Source organism: Trichoderma breve, chromosome 3, assembly GCF_028502605.1.
Source record: "Trichoderma breve strain T069 chromosome 3, whole genome shotgun sequence".
Taxonomy (NCBI): domain Eukaryota; kingdom Fungi; phylum Ascomycota; class Sordariomycetes; order Hypocreales; family Hypocreaceae; genus Trichoderma; species Trichoderma breve.
Genome location: NC_079234.1, coordinates 4628415 through 4647056, shown reverse-complemented (window position 1 = coordinate 4647056; position 18642 = coordinate 4628415). Strand labels below are relative to the sequence as shown.

General features: G+C 50.4%; 6 protein-coding genes across 6 annotated transcripts; 1 reads left to right on the top strand and 5 right to left on the bottom strand.

Moving 5' to 3' along the window:
• Positions 1-303: 303 nt before the first annotated feature.
• On the bottom strand, positions 304-726 carry T069G_05821 (uncharacterized protein; the record flags this gene model as incomplete). Its single annotated transcript, XM_056173031.1, has 1 exon — positions 304-726. One exon carries the CDS (start codon positions 724-726, stop codon positions 304-306), a length of 423 nt encoding a protein of 140 aa, XP_056029889.1.
• Positions 727-5280: 4554 nt separating this feature from the next.
• On the top strand, positions 5281-7320 carry T069G_05820 (MFS/sugar transport protein domain-containing protein; the record flags this gene model as incomplete). Its single annotated transcript, XM_056173030.1, has 1 exon — positions 5281-7320. One exon carries the CDS (start codon positions 5281-5283, stop codon positions 7318-7320), a length of 2040 nt encoding a protein of 679 aa, XP_056029888.1.
• Positions 7321-7788: 468 nt separating this feature from the next.
• On the bottom strand, positions 7789-8091 carry T069G_05819 (uncharacterized protein; the record flags this gene model as incomplete). The annotated part of the gene is made up of 1 exon (XM_056173029.1): positions 7789-8091. The coding sequence occupies one exon, from the start codon at positions 8089-8091 to the stop codon at positions 7789-7791; it is 303 nt and encodes a 100-aa protein (XP_056029887.1).
• Positions 8092-8932: 841 nt separating this feature from the next.
• Positions 8933-9562, bottom strand: T069G_05818 (MAPEG family domain-containing protein; the record flags this gene model as incomplete). The annotated part of the gene is made up of 3 exons (XM_056173028.1): positions 8933-9223; positions 9312-9443; positions 9512-9562. 3 exons carry the CDS (start codon positions 9560-9562, stop codon positions 8933-8935), a joined length of 474 nt encoding a protein of 157 aa, XP_056029886.1.
• A 1014-nt stretch (positions 9563-10576) lies between these two features.
• T069G_05817 (glycosyl hydrolases family 16 domain-containing protein) lies at positions 10577-11602 on the bottom strand (the record flags this gene model as incomplete). The annotated part of the gene is made up of 1 exon (XM_056173027.1): positions 10577-11602. The coding sequence occupies one exon, from the start codon at positions 11600-11602 to the stop codon at positions 10577-10579; it is 1026 nt and encodes a 341-aa protein (XP_056029885.1).
• A 3091-nt stretch (positions 11603-14693) lies between these two features.
• On the bottom strand, positions 14694-16203 carry T069G_05816 (galactosyl transferase GMA12/MNN10 family domain-containing protein; the record flags this gene model as incomplete). Its single annotated transcript, XM_056173026.1, has 4 exons — positions 14694-15146; positions 15204-15363; positions 15441-15741; positions 15804-16203. 4 exons carry the CDS (start codon positions 16201-16203, stop codon positions 14694-14696), a joined length of 1314 nt encoding a protein of 437 aa, XP_056029884.1.
• Between the last annotated feature and the right edge of the window lie 2439 nt (positions 16204-18642).

The following is an 18642-nucleotide window of genomic DNA, read 5'->3' as shown; positions in this document are numbered from 1 at the left end:
AAACAGCGAAAGTAGGAGAAAAAGGAGGTTGAAAAAATAAAGAGGTAAAATAAGACAAGGTCGAAGAGGATGTATAGTCGTCGAGGGATGGCGATAATGAATTTTTTTTCCCAGTCAAGGGACTGTTGAACCAGCACGCGGTTTTTGTGTGCCTGGTCAGGTACCGGAAGTGTGAATCGATGCGCTGCGTGCATATAGCCATATAGCCGGTGATCGACTTGGCGAATGGGGAAAATTTCCGGTCGCAAGTCGCATAAGCATCGGTTCCCGGCTCTGCATCGTGCATATTGCAGAAAGCTCAGATCAGATGCTGTCTGGCGATCCAAGGTCGAGGCTGCCGTTACGAGTGCAGCACGGGCTGATGCCGTCAAAGTCGAGATCGACGACCTGGCTTGGGTCGCTGGCGCCAAATGTCATGGTGAAATGGCTGAGCATCTCCTGGTGCTTGAGGTTTTGTTCCGTAAGGGGCTTTTCGCTGGGATGCTTCCAGGTCCTGCCCTTGTTCTTCTTGCGGTTCTTTTCCTCAGCCTTGGCCTCCTTCTCCTTGGTGTCCTTGAACAGCCTTGAAAGCACCGAGCTTGTCTTTTTCAGCGACAGTTGAGGCGCCGATTCGTCGCTGGAGCTTTGTCGGGTCGAGTCTGTTGTGGCATTTGAGTCTGTCTGAGAAATAGTGTCTGAGTCGTCAGATCTGCGCAGGGCGCGACGAAATCGGTCCCGGATGGCCATTGTGATGTGAAGAGATGCTGGAAGTGTGCCGTAGAGGGCGAAGTAGATTCGAAGTCGAGAGCGACGAAAGGCTGATGCGTTATATGCAGGTACTTTGTATGCAGGTGTGCAGTTGTGAATGTAGCCGCGAAGCAAAGCAACTCGGGTATCACAATAAGGAGCCAAAGACGGGGGTGCTCGCTGTTTTTATTCCGAGTACATCAAGGTATTGATTGTTTCGAGCCCAAGGCTTAGAGTTTTTGAATGGCTGAAGAAGCTTTGGCGCCACGATAGACGGGAAAACCAACGCAGGCGCGGCGGGAGCAGATCGACGACTATTAAAGGGGACCGAGCGAAAACCGCTCACGGATCAAAGGGCAAATGTATGCGAACTATTGCTAGTCAGGGCTTTGTACAAGCATGCAATGTTCCAACACTACTGGCTCAGCATTACTGTGTACGAGTACTGTTCAGCACAGTCCGTGTTCCCTTTACGGAGCGCCCCCAGTGGCGACTCCAGCGCTCGGCCTTTCTCGAGCGGAGCAGAAACCACCACGAAGGCAGCAGCCAAACGACCAGGGCCCCAACGCGAGCTGCTTGCGGCTGGGATTGGCCCAGCCGGCGGTAAATTGGGCCTGGCCGACTCCAGAATCTCCAGGAATTCGTGCAAGCTGCAATTCCCCAGCCCGGGGTTCCCGCAGTCTCCACTGAAAATGAAGTCAGTATGGAGCTGCAGCCCGGAGAATGGCCTTGTTTGCAGCTGCCCAATTTTAGCGGCCTGTTTTAGAAGGGGGGCGCTGTTCTGGAGCGGTTTTTTTAGCGACCTCCTGATTCTCTCTCCCTCCCCATGGCGGAACTTTTCTCAGCCTCTGGGCCAACCAAGAGCCCAATTCCCCGAAGATGCGCGCGCCATCGTCCAACCCGACGGCCATATTTGGGGTCGTTGAGAGCGCGTAGATTCGCGGGGGCGCCGCTAACTGTCCTCTCCGAGATTTTAATTTCCTTGGTTCTGCAGCCATGATCTGGCGCCAGAACCTTGGAACGCCACCCAGGAAGGAAAATGTTGGCCACTGCCGCAGCGTCGTACTGTATGCATGTTTAATTACCACTTCGGCTCTCCTATCCTGTCTTCTTATCTTACTGAATCAAACTTTTTTTTTCTCTCCTTGTCAGACGCTGAGGGTGCCAGGATAGGTAATGTCAGAAGAGGGCGGAGACGGCGAGACACTTTAGTAAGCCGGACTTGTCCAAGGATTCGGACCCAAGCCCGCGGATGGGTGGACACTGCATGTGTCTTGTCTCTCGTGTTCCGTTTTCTTACGAGCTTGTGATTGTACTCGTACGCGGCCGGAAGCAGGCCCAGACCATCTTGCTGTGTGCGGCGTGTCTCAACGACATGTCTCAACGAGATGCCTTTGGTCTCGTCCTCTTCCGATGTCCTTATCTGGCGTGAAACCTCTATGTCGCATTCCGTTTGGTGTGGCGTTTGATGTGACAGCTTTTCGATTTAGTTCTGGCACCGACACACACATGCCGAGCCGCCGAAGGAATCCGCGCAGTTCTCGGTCACACTCACCAGAAGCTGACTCGCTGGATGTCGCACACCACCTTAGCGTATTAGCAGTATGCGACTCTGCAAAGGCCCGTGACAGTCGCAAACGGAGCCGCCATGGATGTCAGTCGCTGTCGATCGGCCACAGATCTGGGCTCAGCGGACACGGTTGATGGCCTGGGAAGAACATTTTGCCTTCCATGACTTGGTCCTGGACCATGCACGAGTAATCTGCACGAGTTTATGCACTGAGAACACAATTTGTTTCGACCTCGGCACTTCCGCCCCCAAAGTGATTTCACCTTCTCCTATTGCGCCGGCATAAACCCGCATGGCATGTTCGTAGACATATAATTTGAAGTCTTTTACTCTGCATTGACCCGCGCGTGAGCCGTGTCTCTAGCCCTTGGCGATCTTTATTGAAAGGCGCTTGATATTTTTCACCAAGGCCTTCGACTCTGCGTCTTCAGCGGCTGTGGCGGGCTCCGTCGGTGCCACAATCTACTTCCACCTCTTCTCGGTTGTGCCGTCCCGTAAAGAGCCGGCGATACAAGGCTGATCTCTCGTCGTCTCCGATGCGGGCGCCTCATTTTTTTGGTAAGTTGTCAGCCACAGTGTCTTTCATGAGGTGGCGGCACTAGCATCTACAACTTCGCCTCCCGGTTGTTGAGAGGGCGAAAACATCGAGGAACTATTGATCCGTTAAGGCCTTACCGGAGCCATTCAGGTCGAGTATCATCAACATGTGTCTGTTCATTTAGCGGGCCTGAGACCCAACCCAACAATTGAAAGAAGAAAGAGAGAAAAACACAATGGGTGGAGCTGAGACAGCCCTGTCCAACCTGGCACCGCTATGCTACCATGTGCCCAAGGCGTTGACCTTGTTGGACTCGGAACATCCGTGATGCGCGGACTTGCATGGAACGTGCTTGGGCTAGAAGCGCTCTGGAATGTTTGGTCTGGAACGTTGCATGCAACCCATTGAGTTTTGCTGAAGCTTGATCTGCGCTCTCAATTGATGCTCCACATATATCGGTAGCATCCATGGACAATAAGGGCAGATGATCTGAAGATAAGCTCTTCATGCAGCTTTGACATTCCTGCGGACAAAGTTGTCTCTTAAGCATCATGCAACTTAAAATAGATTGCATTGACTTTCCACTCAATTTTTACCTCAACTTTTTAGAGAAATGACCAACCTTGACTATGTACCCAAGTATTTGTATAGTTATGCTTCATAGGTACTAAACACCATTCACCCGTCAACTACCTATGGAGTACTTGAGCTGGTATTCTACATCATGACACCAACAAAAACCATGAGAACCGCTGTGTAAGCAAATGTAGCCGCAAAAACAGCATCCAGTGACCCCATGGATAACGCCATGAGTAACCCAAATGCAGCTACACAGCCCGTTATCACGCCAAGGCTTAGATATATCTCTTGTTTGAGCACCATCAGCCACATCGGGAAAATAAGAAATGCGCCGCCAACTACAGCGCCCCCAATTCGCGATAAGAATGCCTTTTTCTGAGTCTCTCCTCTCGTGTTTGCAATGGACTTTGCGCTCTGTCTATGTCTGTCTTCCCATGGCCCTGTTGGGATTGCCGTTTCCACGGGGGCTATGTCAGTGGCCTCGTTGCCATGCAGCGTAATAGCGAATTTGAGATAGATGTTGTCGTAGGCACGCGCGCTAGACGCAATAAATGGGTCGTCTGGGCTATTGTAGAATTCACAGACATCATCCCAGCTCAAGTCGTCTTCCGAAATGGGATATCCCTGGTGCTAGGTAGTATTGTTTGTATTAACTTTTCCGGGCTCGGGAGACATTGGCCAGTGGAATGATTTCAGTTCTTAGTTGCTCAATCTAACAAAGTCACGAAGCGGACGCTTCAGTCTGCAGGAATCATATGAAAGCTTCTTTGGAGATTTAGATTGATGCCTTTCAACTCAGAGCCACCGCCAAGATTTAGCATCAAGTCAGCCTTTGCTAGGTTAACATCTGCCATACACGCCTCGACTACGGCGTTTTCCAGCAAATTGGGTAGAACGTTTAACAAGAAAGCAGAAGTTGAGCAAACAAGGGCTCATGCAAATGGCGAATCGGCGGCTCTGGAGTAACATAATGACAACATGTAGTTGAATGTTGCTTATAGCTTAGAAGGCTGATACTTGTGCTTTGGTCCATCGTCTAGCTTCCATTGATTAACATTGTAGTATCATATAAAGAGTATTATAGTAGCTTAAACGATCAATTTATTCTAAATAGCCCCTAAAATTTCTTGGCGATATGTCGAAGCGATGCGAGCAACTTCAAGTTTCAATATGCATTCTTGTACAGGGGTCATTCATCCGCCGCCGTGATTGGTCGGTTCAAATATAAACCTCAGTGATGTCACTGACCCATCAGCCTGACCTTCAGCGCTCTTCGTGCCTGAACATCAGCACCTGCGTCAGAATCCGACGAATCTGATTGGCCAACGCCCACATGACGCATCACGATGCCCACCAACGTGCTCCAGGAGCTCGTGATTGATGCGACTTGACTTAGCCGTCATCTCAGCGTAACCAAAGGCCTCTTCTTCTCTACAGGCTGTGTGTCTCACCAGTGAGACTAGCATCTTTGAGACCGGTACACCATCCCGATCGATTGTCTGTCAACGGTAAATGCAGTGCCAGCTGTGCGGTCGCGTGGTCCTTCTGCCCAAGATCCTCAGCTTCGCCACATGATTTGTCTGATTTGAGCGAGGCCCCTGATTTGTTCAAGCTTCTCCATCTGCATACCCAGCTGAAAGGCCTTCAGGACGGGTTCCAATCCTCGCCTTACTCGGCCATGGCCCTCTCGTGAAGCTACTGCCCGTAGCCATCATCACCAAATCATCACCACATCATCGCCTTGTCGTCTCCACAACGCACTCTCTCTTGAAACATCGCATGCTACTCCGCTGATCGACGCCGACGGCGCAGCCGCATCACGATACGAAATCCGCTTCCACGCGTCTATACTCCACTGGCCGCCGCCATGACGGCATCATCCCCCCACGAGCCTGACCATGGCGAACCTCCTGTTCCTCGTCAGCAACAGTTTACTCCGAGCGCCAGCTCGCCATCGACTCCAGGCGCTGTTACGCCCCGCAACCGCTCTCTCGACGAGCAGCCAGAGCACGAGCGTGAACCTGTAAACGACGAACACTCTCCGCTATTACCGCCAGCCGACTACGATGCATTTGGTGCCAGGTCGGGCGGCCGAATTGATGACCATGCTGATGACAGCCAAACCACCAAGAGCTTGTGGTACCTGACCATCTTGACCATCGGTATTGGAGGTCTTCAAATCGCGTGGTCCGTCGAGCTCTCCAATGGCTCACCATATCTGCTGTCCCTGGGACTGAGCAAGTCTCTCATGGCTCTGGTCTGGATCGCGGGGCCACTGACCGGTACCTTGGTGCAGCCATATGTCGGCATGCTCAGCGATAGCTGCCGTCTCTCATGGGGTAAACGGAAACCGTTCATGCTCGGTGGTGCCGCTGCAACCATAATAGGGCTGCTCTTCTTGGCTTGGACAAAAGAAATTGTTAGCGGAGTTTTGAGCCTTTTTGGGGCTGATCCCGAATCACACGGCGTCAAGATTACCATTATTGTGACGGCGGTGATTGGAGTCTATCTGCTAGACTTTGCCATCAACACGGTCCAAGCTGCCCTCCGAGCTTTCATCGTTGATTGTGGGCCTGCCCATCAACAAGAGGCTGCGAATTCCATGGCCAGCCGCATGACAGGTATAGGAAATATCATTGGCTACATTGCGGGATACGTTAATTTGACGACACCCCTCTGGTTCCTGGGCAATACCCAGTTCAAGATTCTTTGCGCAATCGCAAGTATCTCGCTGGGATCTACGGTCATTTTGAGTGCCTCCGTGATTAAGGAACGAGATCCTCGATTAGACGGCCCTCCACGCAAGAAGCAGAGCATTTTCTTGTTCTTCTTTACCCTCTTCAAATCCATCAAGCGATTGCCGCCGCAGATCAAGCGGGTGTGTCAAGTCCAGTTCTTTGGTTGGGTCGGCTTCTTCCCTCTGTTGTTCTATACCTCTTCGTACATTGGAGAGATTTATGTCCAGCCTTTCCTTGAGAAGAACCCCCACATGACCCCCGAAGAGATTGACAAGCTATACGAGCAAGCAACTCGAATGGGTTCCTTTGCCCTCCTCATCAACTCCATTGTTAGCCTGCTGGTTAATGTGTTTCTTCCTTTTTTCGTTGCCCCAACTTATGATAGCCATCCTGTAGGAGACAGTTCGGATTCTGGCACCAAAAAGTCGTTCCTGGATCACCTGAGAATACCCGGCTTCACCCTTAGGCGGGCTTGGTTTGGGTCTCTCATCCTCTTCGCCATCGTCATGGTTTGCACTGTCTTTGTGAGGTCTGTCAACGCAGCCACAGCCTTGATTGGAGTCGCTGGAATCACTTGGGCCATTACTCTCTGGGCTCCGTTCGCCATCATCAGCGCCGAAATCAGTCGGCGTGATGCTCTCGCCCGCGCTAGGCGCCCCCGAAGAGACAATCGTGATGCTCCTCCGCCCTTGGCTCCCGCCACTGGCCACACATCTCCAATGGAAATGACAGAAGCGCCAAAGGAGGAGGAAGTGGATCAGGCGGGCGTGATCATGGGCATCCACAACATGTCCGTTTCCGCTCCTCAAATCATTGCCAATGTAGGCTCGAGCTTGATTTTCAAGATATGGCAGAAGCCGAGGGGAACACCTGGCGACCATAGCATCGCCATCGTCTTAGCGCTTGGAGGTCTTTTTGCGCTGGTATCTGCCTTTTTTGTGCTCAGAATCAAGGACGACGTGTCTGTTCCGCCAGAGACATTGGCTGACGAAGAACATGGTGATGCGGCCCAGGATGATGACGATGACGATGAGTCCCCTGACGGAGACTTTTCTGGAAGCACCAAACCTGGTTACTCCGCGGTGCCAACGGGAGAAGCTGACGCCCCGAGACTGGTAAGGAACCCCAGTTTTGGAGGCTTAGAAGTAGCGTCTGGATCTGATAGATAAGATGATGACTGAATTTGGAGAGCAACGGGTTTCCTATCAACTGCATAACATGGCATGCTATCTAGCACGAGGTATGAGGCAAGTAGACGTAGCAAGTTGGTTCGGTATATACGTGACAGTAGATCTCAGTAAGCAGGATATTAGTTGTATTAGTTTAGTTCTACCAAAGGGTAGAATTGCATGCTTGAGTATATGTATTATTAGCGCATTTGTCAATAATAAACCCATCGAGCAGAAGAAGCCAGTTTTCAGCATCTGTCTTGAACCACTTTCAGTCACACGTCATTTTGGCACCAAACCCCCAAAGCACATTTCTGGTAGAACACCGATTCCCCTTTTCTACCATTGTGAGTTCAATCTCTGCAGGCAATTCGATCACGGCTGCCCCTTGACAGTGGGTTCGTTTTCATGTCCAGGGCCCCATTCGAAAGCTCCCTTGAACAACAAAATCCCATCTCGCTTCACTCCTTAAGCCGCAGGCAACCTTGCCCTGCCGACCTTGCAGACGCCCATGGTAGTGACGACTTCTCCGGGCGACGGGCCCGACATTTGCCACGTGCTGGCGCCGGCCCAGAAGTGGCAGAACGAAGTACCGTTGACGCAGTACGTGATGTCGCAGTGAATGGCAGCGGGCGAGATGGTGGGCGCCGCGGTAGCTGTGCTCGTGCTGTTGAGAATGGATGCGGATGTGCTTGTAGCGGGAAGAAAGACGGCGGTGGCGGAGCTGGTGAGGAGGAGAGAGATGTATAAGATGGGCTTTAGGGAGAACATTGTAGGTAGTTTGGTGCTAACGGGTTTATCTTGTGTGGTGTTCTTGTTGTTGATAAGTCTCCCTTTTCTTTTGTTGGTGTATAAGTTCAATGTCGGTGGTTTGCTAGTTACTGGCTTTTTTCCTTGATGTGTGGTTGCTATTGAGGCAGGGGCTCGATTGTTCCTGCCCTCGAAGAATCAAGGCATATAGGGAGTGCCTTGATAGCACGATATATCTTGCAGAACAATACCGGAGAGAGAAAGACAAGTCACGCCTCTTTTATGTTGACATTGAACCATTTTCATCTCTTAAAAAAAAAAAAAAGTGCTACGAAGCGGCAGCCTCAGCAATGGTAAGTGATTCATTCACACGTGCAGCCATACTATCGAAATCAGTTGTGCTCGACTTGTGATTCAGAGACTTGATAGCGGTGAGACTTTTCGCTTCCATGAGTAATCCTAGTCGCTCTCGCTCTCTCTTTTTCTCTCTCTTTCTTCTGTAACAACATTTCACACTGGGGCTACGCAAAGTCTGTATCTAAAACGGAGATGATGCTCCTTGACGTCTATATGTTTTCTTCGCGGATGCCAGCATACCATCTCTAGAGCTTTACTCTCTCTCTATATTCCAGGAGCAGACTGTTTCTTCCATCAGTCTGGAGGCTAGCTCAGAAGAGTGTCGATGAAGGAGCTTTCTCTCTAGGAGTCGACTTTGGTGCTCACATTGACGAAATCAGGCTTTCTCTCAATGGAAACATCCTTTCAAGTAACTGTCATCCAGCCGTCAAAACAAAGCAAAAAATCCATTCTTTATTGACATCATCTTAGAAACTCCAAGAAACAAAACCCGAAAACCCCCAGCTCAAAGCTTCAGATTCACGTTCTGCCCAGCCATAACCCACAAAGACACCAAGATAGCCGATCCTGCTGCCCAGCAAATCGACCTTACAGGAGCCAGCCTTCGGTTCTGGCACAAGACGACGTAGGCAAAGATGTATGCAACCCGGGAGACGAGATAACCAATAGTCAACAAATTGAGCATTCGCACGCTAACGCCCGCGTAGTTGGCCGCCAGCACGCCGGAGGCGTACAAGCCCACCGTCTCAAACCCGTTCTCTTGAGCGCCCTGGGCTCGTATGAAGCGCTGTTGTTGCTGTTTAAAGGACGAAGAGTCAACATCAAATGCTTTCGAGTCGGATTGGTAATGAGAGGAGCTGGAATGAAAACAAGTGAGAACTCACGATTTTGTCGAGCTTCTCATCGGCAAGGACAGTTGCCCTCGTCTGTCGCGGATTGGCAGGGTCAAAAGACTTGCCAGCTAGAGCATTGGCAAAGGCTCCGGGAAGCATGCATAGCAGAAATGCTGCGGGAACCTAATGTGAGTAGGGCTGAGTTAGTTGCAATTCATCATGTCATGCAGTCTCGGTTTGACGTCTCGTACAGTGAAGAACGAATAGTTCTTGGTGAGATCCAGGCCCGCGATGAGACTCATTCTGACTGGTAGTTGGTTGAGACGAGAGATGGTTTGAAGTGACTTTGAAGAGCACAACGCCGACTGACGTTTCTGGATAGACAAAAGATGGCAGTCTGGTTTTTCCTCTTCAGCGATTTTTTTTGTTTAAGTAGAATTCTCCCTCGGTGCCCAGAGCGGGTACGAGTGAGAGGCATGTACATGGATTTAAATGCACGTCCTCTACGATATTACCCCATACCAGAAATCGAAGCTACCAGGATACCGCTTTCTCCATTCAGTCTAAACACGTAATGCACGCAACCTAGAAAACAAAACCCTGGCGATTGTTCAAGCCCAATTTTCCTAGTCCTGATCAAGCATCGTCAAAACATGAGATTCATTGCCAAGAGACGCACAAATAAAGGCCAGATTTGGGGGTTGACGCGCGTGGGGGTTTTGATTGGACGAGAAACTCCTTTTGCCGACGACCCGAAGGCCGAAGGGGTTGTGCTGTGCCTCTTGGGAATGGCCAAGTTGCATCAACGGGTAGCCTATTTGACGACTTACTTTTGCTTTTCGGACATTTTCGCAATACCGAGGCAGGGGTTTCAACTTTGTGATTACAATTGCATACATGCAGGTCTGAATATGGTTACGAATTGTTTTGTTATAGGTTTCGAGACACATATACTATCTGGTAGATTAGTAGTAATTGCTGCCTATTGCTACTTATGCAAATGGTCGGCAAATATATGATGTAGTTCTTTCGATTAGGTAGTTTAGGAAACACACTCTACACACCGACAACCGATTACGCCTTATGTATAAGAATTGCTCAATCTATATCTATGGCGAGCCGGTAAAAAAGTAATGTACAGTTTTGAAGCAAACTGTAATCTCCAATAGGACGAGAAGGTAACAAATAAAGAAAAAAGAGAAGAGTCATAATGCTCAAGCACTTGGTCAAATCCGAGGGTATATCCTCCTCCTCCTCCATATAGCATTCTATCTCTACCCCTGTCCATCGTCCATCATCCTCCTTCTTTGCCATGTTCAGGCCGTGAATCTCTTGGGAGAAGACTTTGGCAAAGAATTTCCTCTTGTCGCAACATTGGGAGCCTGATTATATACCTTGACCGAGTTGATAAGCCAAAATGCCTTGGCAAAGGCCGAAGGATTGTTAGAGACATAGTCCTCGCACGTGTCGGCCAAGGCGGCGCACTCGCTGTTGGATGCCCAAGCCTGGCCTGCCCAGTCACCGCAAAATGTAGTGTCAAAGACGATCTGGTTGTTCTTGAAGTAATTATCGATGCTGCAGCCGTTGACGCCTGTAAATTTGGCGAGTGGTTGGCCCCAGCCGTCCGGGTTGGGCGTACCAAGTGTGATGTCGACGGGGATATTAGTTCGTGGGAAGAACCAGACGGCAATGTGCTCGGATGTCCATTCGGTGGCGTAGACTCCTCCCCGAATAGCATTGAAGCCATCACCATAATTCTGATTGTCCGCGGTCGACTGGCCACATCCCGAATTGCTGTTATTGGGGCCACAATCGCTGCTGAGCAGTTGAGTAGACGAAGTAGATCCATTGTTGCTAACTGAGAAGCCAGGACCCGTATGCAGCGTAATAGAGTTGGTCGTCTGAGTGTTTACACCCTCGATAATGTCGATTTCTCCCGAAAACGGCCAATCAGGGCCAAGCATCCAGAAAGCAGGCCAGGCTCCGCAGATGCTACCCGGCATATGAGCAATATCGGCAATGAAAAGCCCGTGTGTAAAGGATTGTTGCGAGCTCACACGAACTGACTTGCGGCCTTTGGGCGGATTTTTGGTAGTGTAATCGACGCCCATAAAGACTCCTCCAATAGAAGTCCCGGCGAGACCCAAGGAGTTTGCAGTTTGAGCGTCAACATATTCGACAAAACCATGTGTTGGATCCGAGTCTGCGTAAAAGTCGAAGTGAGAAAAGAAGTTGGTTGCGTCGTAAGTAACGTCCAAAGCATATTGAGAAAATTGCGCGAAAGCACCTTTGCCAGCAAAGAGTGCGGCGATGGATAGGGCGAGGCCTCTAGAAGCGTACATGATGATGCCGTTATATAATAAGTTCAGGGTATCTCAAATTGAAGAATGTAATGCGAATGTCGTCGGTTACCGTGTGAGCCAGCCACAGGATATAACAAATATTGGAGAAGAAAAAAATGGTCTTGGTATATTTTATGAAAAAGAAAGAAATGGGTTATGTGCTTTGGCGAAAAGGCGAGGAGGGAGAGGTCAGTAGTGACTAATATGTCAAAACCAAATGGAATCTATTCATAGACAGAGTGAATTGTAATTGAACAGGACTCGTCTAACCAACAAATGACCGTTTGTTACTCAGTGAGGAACACCAGCTGCCGAAAGGATTGAACGGCCCAGGCTGAGAGTCCAGTGAGTAGAACCGAGGGAGTGAGAAGAAAGTGAACGGCCAAAGGGGCGATCTTGCGTGTCAACGGGAAGCAAACAAAACTCATGGTCAAGGCCACCGGGGGACTTCTGGTCATCTAAATACAGGCCGCAATGTCTCTGATTCTCTTCTTCCCGGTTCACGGACAGGGTCTTTGTGTAATGAGCGAGAGACATTCTGGACCCGTCAATCTCAGCCGCAGCGCAGGCTCCACGGCAGATTGGCCCGGCAGGGCCGCAAGTGTCATTTCTGTGGTAAATGGCCAAGATGCTACTGGTTATTCTTTGTGCGTGGTCCAGGTGTAGTCAACTGCGTCGGTAGGCGCCAAAGGGGGGCGAGAGTCTTGGTGTAATTGTGAGACGATGGTATCAGCGCCTCGTGGCCAATGAAGAGCTGCAGTCGGGGATTTCTCGCAGCGCGCGGTGCCTGGCGTTGGCGCGGTTTTCCCCTGATCAGCGCACTTTTACAGGCCCCGTGCGGCCAGCTAGCGAAGGGCGGGATGGCCCAAGGGACCGTGTAATAAGATCCGACATCGAGTATCCATGCATCTATGCTAAAATGGTCGGTGATTCGTAGTTAAGTGGTTACATCTCCAAAGATGAATGAAATTGGTATTTGCATATCTTCACCGCCATATGGTGTCTCAGATAGTATTTTCATAGGTATACATCTCACCGATGCCAGCAAGCAAAATCTGGGGAACGCACATCAACTGATACCACTTGCACTTTTGTCAAGGCACAGCTACTACTGCCAGCTACCTCAAGTGAAGCAGACGCAGCTTTGCTATTGCAGAATCCTAGATTCAAAACAAACAGAACGAACACTTTCATGACTGCTCTACGAAGTACTAAAATACGTTCTGGTACTTAAGGCCATGTTCATTTCCATTATGCTCATGCATGTGATCAATTTTAGCCGCGCTGGACTACCACTGAACGCGGCTACTCGAAACAAGTTGCTCGCCAAGTCCTACATGGTATATACCTAGTCGTGCATCAAGATGCTGATGCTACTTAGATATATATATTCGCAGTTTCACCTATGTCGGCAGCAGAAATCCAGTTTCTCTCTATTCAGCATCTTATTTTCATCTTCACGGCATCAATCAGACCGGAAATAGACATCACGCCTCTAAAACAACGGAATACCTGCTAACAAACGACCAATACTGTCTCCAGCATTGCACGCCCAGCACCTTGAAACAGCAAAATCAACATGATATATACCAGGCCCAAAATCATACGCCGATGATATTTGTGTCGATTTACCATATAGAATCCCGAGAGTAGCCAAAAGTGCTTCTTACTTGGTCATCTCATCACATGCCACTAGCCATCGCTCTGTCATCTTTCCTACACAAAGAGTCCATTTTCACCACCTACTTCTACCTAGGTAGTACTGATATAATTCTCACGCTCCTTTGACATTACAATGCAACGTTGATACATAGCCTCACTCTCGCAGAAGCCGCCATCATGACCAACCAACTCCCCCGCCCACCATCAAAACACCTTCTTCGGCCCTTTTAATCCTCTCTCACTCGCCCGTACACACAGACACACACACAAACCTCCCCCCGAAACTCACTAAATCATGCCACTCCTATTCAATCAATCCGCTCCCCCTAAAAAAAATCCTTCTCCGGCCCGTTTCCGCCGCAGATCATGTCACTTGCCATCTCCGGATACCTTCATCGCCAAACGAACCCCCCCTTGTCCCCATCGCTTATCTGCTCCACGACTCGCCTCGAGAGCCCACAAACGGGGGCCATCTCCTTTCGCATGGGTATCGCCTGGACCGTCCCCGGCAAATCACCTGCCGGAGATCAGCAGTCGCCCATGCATGGCATACTTATCTGATCAATATCCGAGTAGAAACCGCCATTGACCAAGATCGACAGCCGTCAAAATTTTGATCTTTTCTAGCTTTCATATCACCATGTCACTGGCCAAACTAAATGTGAAGATACTTAGAACACTATTAAAAAATACAAAAAACATCTCTATAAATTATCTCTTTGAATATATACCCAATCATAAAATAGGGGGGGACTCCGATGGATGTCGCCTTAAGATTTTTTTTCCTTTCTCCCTTCTTTTTCAATTTGAAAAAAAAGAAGGAAGAAAATCACCAAATGTTATGAGTGCCCAACGCCAGGAGACAACCACGCAATGGCGCCCTATGCATCGTGAGCCTTGCCTTTCCCTAATTTCTTCTTTCCTTTTAGAATGTCCACCCCGTGTGTTTACCCCAAACCCTGTATGTATTTGACTCGGGAAGCAAATTTCTTGCTCCCGTTTCTCCTTTTTGGCATCTCGCCTTCCCGGCCGCCGCACCACCCAATTCCTCCTGCTAAATGGAAGAATCGCAAGGTGCTGAGCCGTTCAGTAGAGATGCTTATTGTGATTCGTCGCCTCGTCAGATGGTAGCCCCTCTCCAATCATTGCCAATTATATTCGTCCAGCCGTGTAGGGAAAAGGGGACATGTTGATGCGTTGATACAATCAAGAAATATTAAGACCAACATCTATGCAACAAGCAAAAATCAAGATTAAAAAAAAAAAAAGAACAGATGATTTCTCAGAATGCTCTGTGCTAGTGAAATGAAGCCGACGACAAACGCGTTGTCTAGCTCGTGATTTGAAAAGTCGGGGTTGTGCCAGCACAAGATGTGAAAAAGGCAAGCCAAATTGTCGACCCCGTTGCTAGTGCAAGATGAATGCCAGATTATAGCTTGACTCTCTGGCCAGTAAGTTTGAACCAGATGAGGGCCACAATCTCCTCCTTGAAGAGCTCCCAAGGGTTTCGGTTGAGCCAGTAGCTGAACTCCCGGTAGTGATACATCTCACCCCAGCAATCACGGCCCCATTCGCAGCCAGCCATATTGACTACAAAGTCGCGATCTTTTTCGTTGTAGTGTATCCGGGTGTTGTTCAGACCGGATTCGTCTCCACACGCAGCGGTAGGGAAGCTGTTGATCAATCGCTGCGGTAAGAAGCCAGTATGTTGTCGAATCCAGGGCTGGGTACGGTACAGCTGCTCGAGAGCGTCTTGTTCCTTGTGTTCCCATTCCATGTGTTTTTGCTCATACAGCACTGGGTCCCACCAAATATCCAAAAGTTGTTCGGTCCAAGCACTGCGTCGAATGAAAAAGGAGCCCAAGTTGAATCCAGAGCAATCCTGAGTGAGCATAAGGTTCACGGAATTGATATTGCCATCGCCTACAGGGCTTCGCGCCTCTGCATCCAAATATTCATCCGTGAGGGGGTGGGTGATGTTGAGAGGATTGAAGACGTTGATATCGCGGTACACATGACGATCGAGGTGGTTAAACATATGATGCTGAAGAGAGTATGAGGGCTCCATGATGTAGGTGTTGAGATCCAACCACCAGAACCTGGTTGTGTTAGTCAAACTGCGGGAGAGACGACAAGGATATCCCTTGTGTGTGGGATTTCTTCTTTTGTTGCTCACCATTCGGCATTGGGGTATTTTCGCATCGCAGTCCGTATGAAGTCGACCTTTTCCCAGCTTTCTCGCCACTCGTGGGCATACCGCTTCTTGGTTTTCATGTCGACAATTTCCAGATCGTAGCCCCATCGTGTGGCATATTTCCGCTTGTTGCGTACGCTGTCTCGTTCAATGGCCCATTCTCGAGCGCCCTTCCATTCCATGACACCTCCGCCGACGTTGGCTGCCAGTATTATGACGAATTTCTCGCCGCCACCGCCCAGAGTAATCCGTCGCCACCAGTGAACGAAGCCGGGTGCCTCATCTATCTTCTCGTTAGCAAGATAAAGCTCATCAAATTGTAGGGGACGCAATGGCTCTGCTCACGGGTGCCATAATACACCACAATGGTGAAAAATATGACTAGTGGAAGAAGAATCCTCCACTTGAGTCTCCTGCCAATGCGGGCAGCGAAGGATCGTATCCTTCCGCCGTTCTGGATGTGTCCTCCTCGTTCATACTTTTCCCTCTCGGCATAGGTATTGCCCGGGCCAGAATTGAATCGTGGCAGACTACTGGATATGCGGCGCATGTGTCGGGTGAAGAAGCCCTGGTTCTGCGTCGAGAAGGACGGGTAGCCGTTGGCACCTCCTTGCTTCCTCATCTTGGCGGATTCCCAGGAGCTGCCAGCGGCATTGGAAGGACTTGAGCGGCCGCTGTTGATATTCAAGCCGGGACTCGACCACCCCCCACCTGGGACAGGTGACGGGCTTCGGGACAGAGACATTGGGTCGGCGGGAGTGCCTGTGACAAAGGACCAAGGGGACACAGAGATTAGCCAGCGAGCGACTCAAAGTTTGCGCGACACAAGATGACGCAGGGTAGGCGACGCGGGAAGCCTGCAAGGGAGCCGGCGATGGGAAGACGTACCGACGATAGGGGACAGCTGGGCCTGGTTGGCTGTGCGAGGATGGATGGACAGCAGGTTACCAGCGCGCACCTCGCTTAGAGAGTGGCTGCCAGCCGAAGAGCGCCGCCGGTGATGTGACGGCACAGGCCGGTCGTTGAAGGAGCTCGAGGAGCCGGCCGGGTGCCTTTGGGAAGCCAGGGTGAATAGCTGTGGTGCGGACGGTGGGAGAAGCTCGAGAGTTCGACAGGTGTCGAAATACGGAGTCGGCGTGGCAGCAGAAGCGGGCTGCGTGGGCTTCCTGATACGGAGCCGCACTAAAGCTAGAGGGAGAGGGAGAGAAAATGCAAGCAGCTCAATGCAGAGCAGAATGAGAGGCAGACGACACAAACTGGCTCCAGAAGGGGAGGGGCGCGGTTTCTGACTTCTGACAGGACAGAGGAGATCGTGAGAGAAGCCCCAAAGCAGAGATCGAACCCACACCGGGTACCAACTGTCGCAGACGGCGACACAAGCGCTAGCTGAGCAAATTCGCGTTCTGGCCAGATGTCGGTATGAGATATGGGATGGGATAGTCGAATGGGGGTCGAGGAAAAAAGAGGCGGTTTATTGGCACGTCTGAATACAGGGTCCGTAGGGCCAGGTCGGTTCAGGCTTGGCTTTGTACGGGTACCCAGGGGCGGCTGAGCGCAAAGTACCTCACCGTGCCCCCTGGCTGCTCAAGTGCCGCAAAAGAGGGCGACCTGGCGCCTGGCCGAAAACGACGGGGTACAACGCAAAGCGGACCTGTGCGGTAGCAGCAGAACGGGGCTACTTGCGCTGCTCTGGTGCTGACGATGCTTGATAAGGCCAAGTGCGTACCAGGTACATGGCGGTACGATTTAGAGAGCCCGAACGGGCGTGGCGAGTAGGGCTGCCACACAGTATCCAGCAGGTACAGGTAAGTACTGCTGCAGACTCTTGCAACGGCGCGACGAAGGGGGAGAATTTCGACGCCAGGGATAGGAATCAAGGTGTACCTTAGGTAGGTAGTGGCGCCAAGAGGTACATATTACAACAACAAGATGATGCTGAAAGACGACAACGACGACGATTCTACGAGTGCTGAAGCCGAGTCTCTCTCTCCATCTCGCTCGCTTACTCTGAAACGTTGCTGCAGCAAAGCGTTTTTTGCTTCTTTTTTCCCACGCACGGCCCTCGTGCTGGAATTGGGCGGTGGCTTAGTTTGCATATGACACGGTGCCAAAAAGCGACTGGCGAATCGAGATGCATTTTGCTGCAAAAGGGGGCCGGCACGCCTTGGTTGGAACTCCTCGTATCTGCGTTGGCGATGGTACGGTGGCAGTTGCGAGAGCACCTGTAATTAACAGTCTCATTAACCAAACACGGCAATATCATGCATGATCTGGATTGCGTCTTTTGCTTATTTTCCTTCTGGCCTTTCTTTGTCATTGTCCCTCTTGGTTTTGTCTGCTTGTTTTCTTTTTGCTACAAGCTGAAGAATTCGGTCTGACCTTTTTTTTTTTTTTTTTTTTTTTGTTAGTTCCCGTAGCAGTTTCATTCTCGCGTGTTCGGACGCACAACTGCAAGCGGCCACAAAATCGGTCTCAAGTGCGACGGTTACGGGAACCAAAACGGATTGATGTTATCGCGAGCCTGCTCAATCGCCGTGCAACGAACACACAAGACTCGAAGCTCGTGCCTCGTACCTGTACCCGTACCCGTACCCGTGCGTTTGGTGCCTGGCATCGCGCGATAAGGAGGATTATTAGCCGCTACCGGGGATGAGGAAATTTTAAGATTGATGAACCATGTTCCTTGCGATTGCCACTGGCTGATGCATACAAGCAGTATTTTGCCAGGCGCCCATCCATCATTCAGCTTCTGCCCTGCGTCCGTCAGGGGCGCACCACCCAACGAAGCCAATCATGGAATTCAATTGCGAGATTTTCTCCTTCGTCCAATATTACTGCGGAGTCCGTACTTGGTTCGTACAGACCCAATAGTTTAGTGAAGTCTCGTATGCGGCCGGTCTTGTTCCGTGCCGGCGCAGGCATTCGATAGCAATGGATTGGATCCCCTAATCCGCATCCTTCAGCAGGCCATTCGCACCATCTCGTAGCGTATGTACATGTATCCATCCCACTGCTTAGCTCAGGATCAAGGCGTTCATCGTGGGTCTTGATTGACTTCGCGAGCCAGTTCGGAGGAGACCGAGTCGTGGTTGCTGGCATGTCCCCTTGGGGGTTAGCGGTATGGCGTTAAATTTGATGTCAAGCCAAGCATTTTTCTTGGCTTTGACAGGACATGGATGGCCTC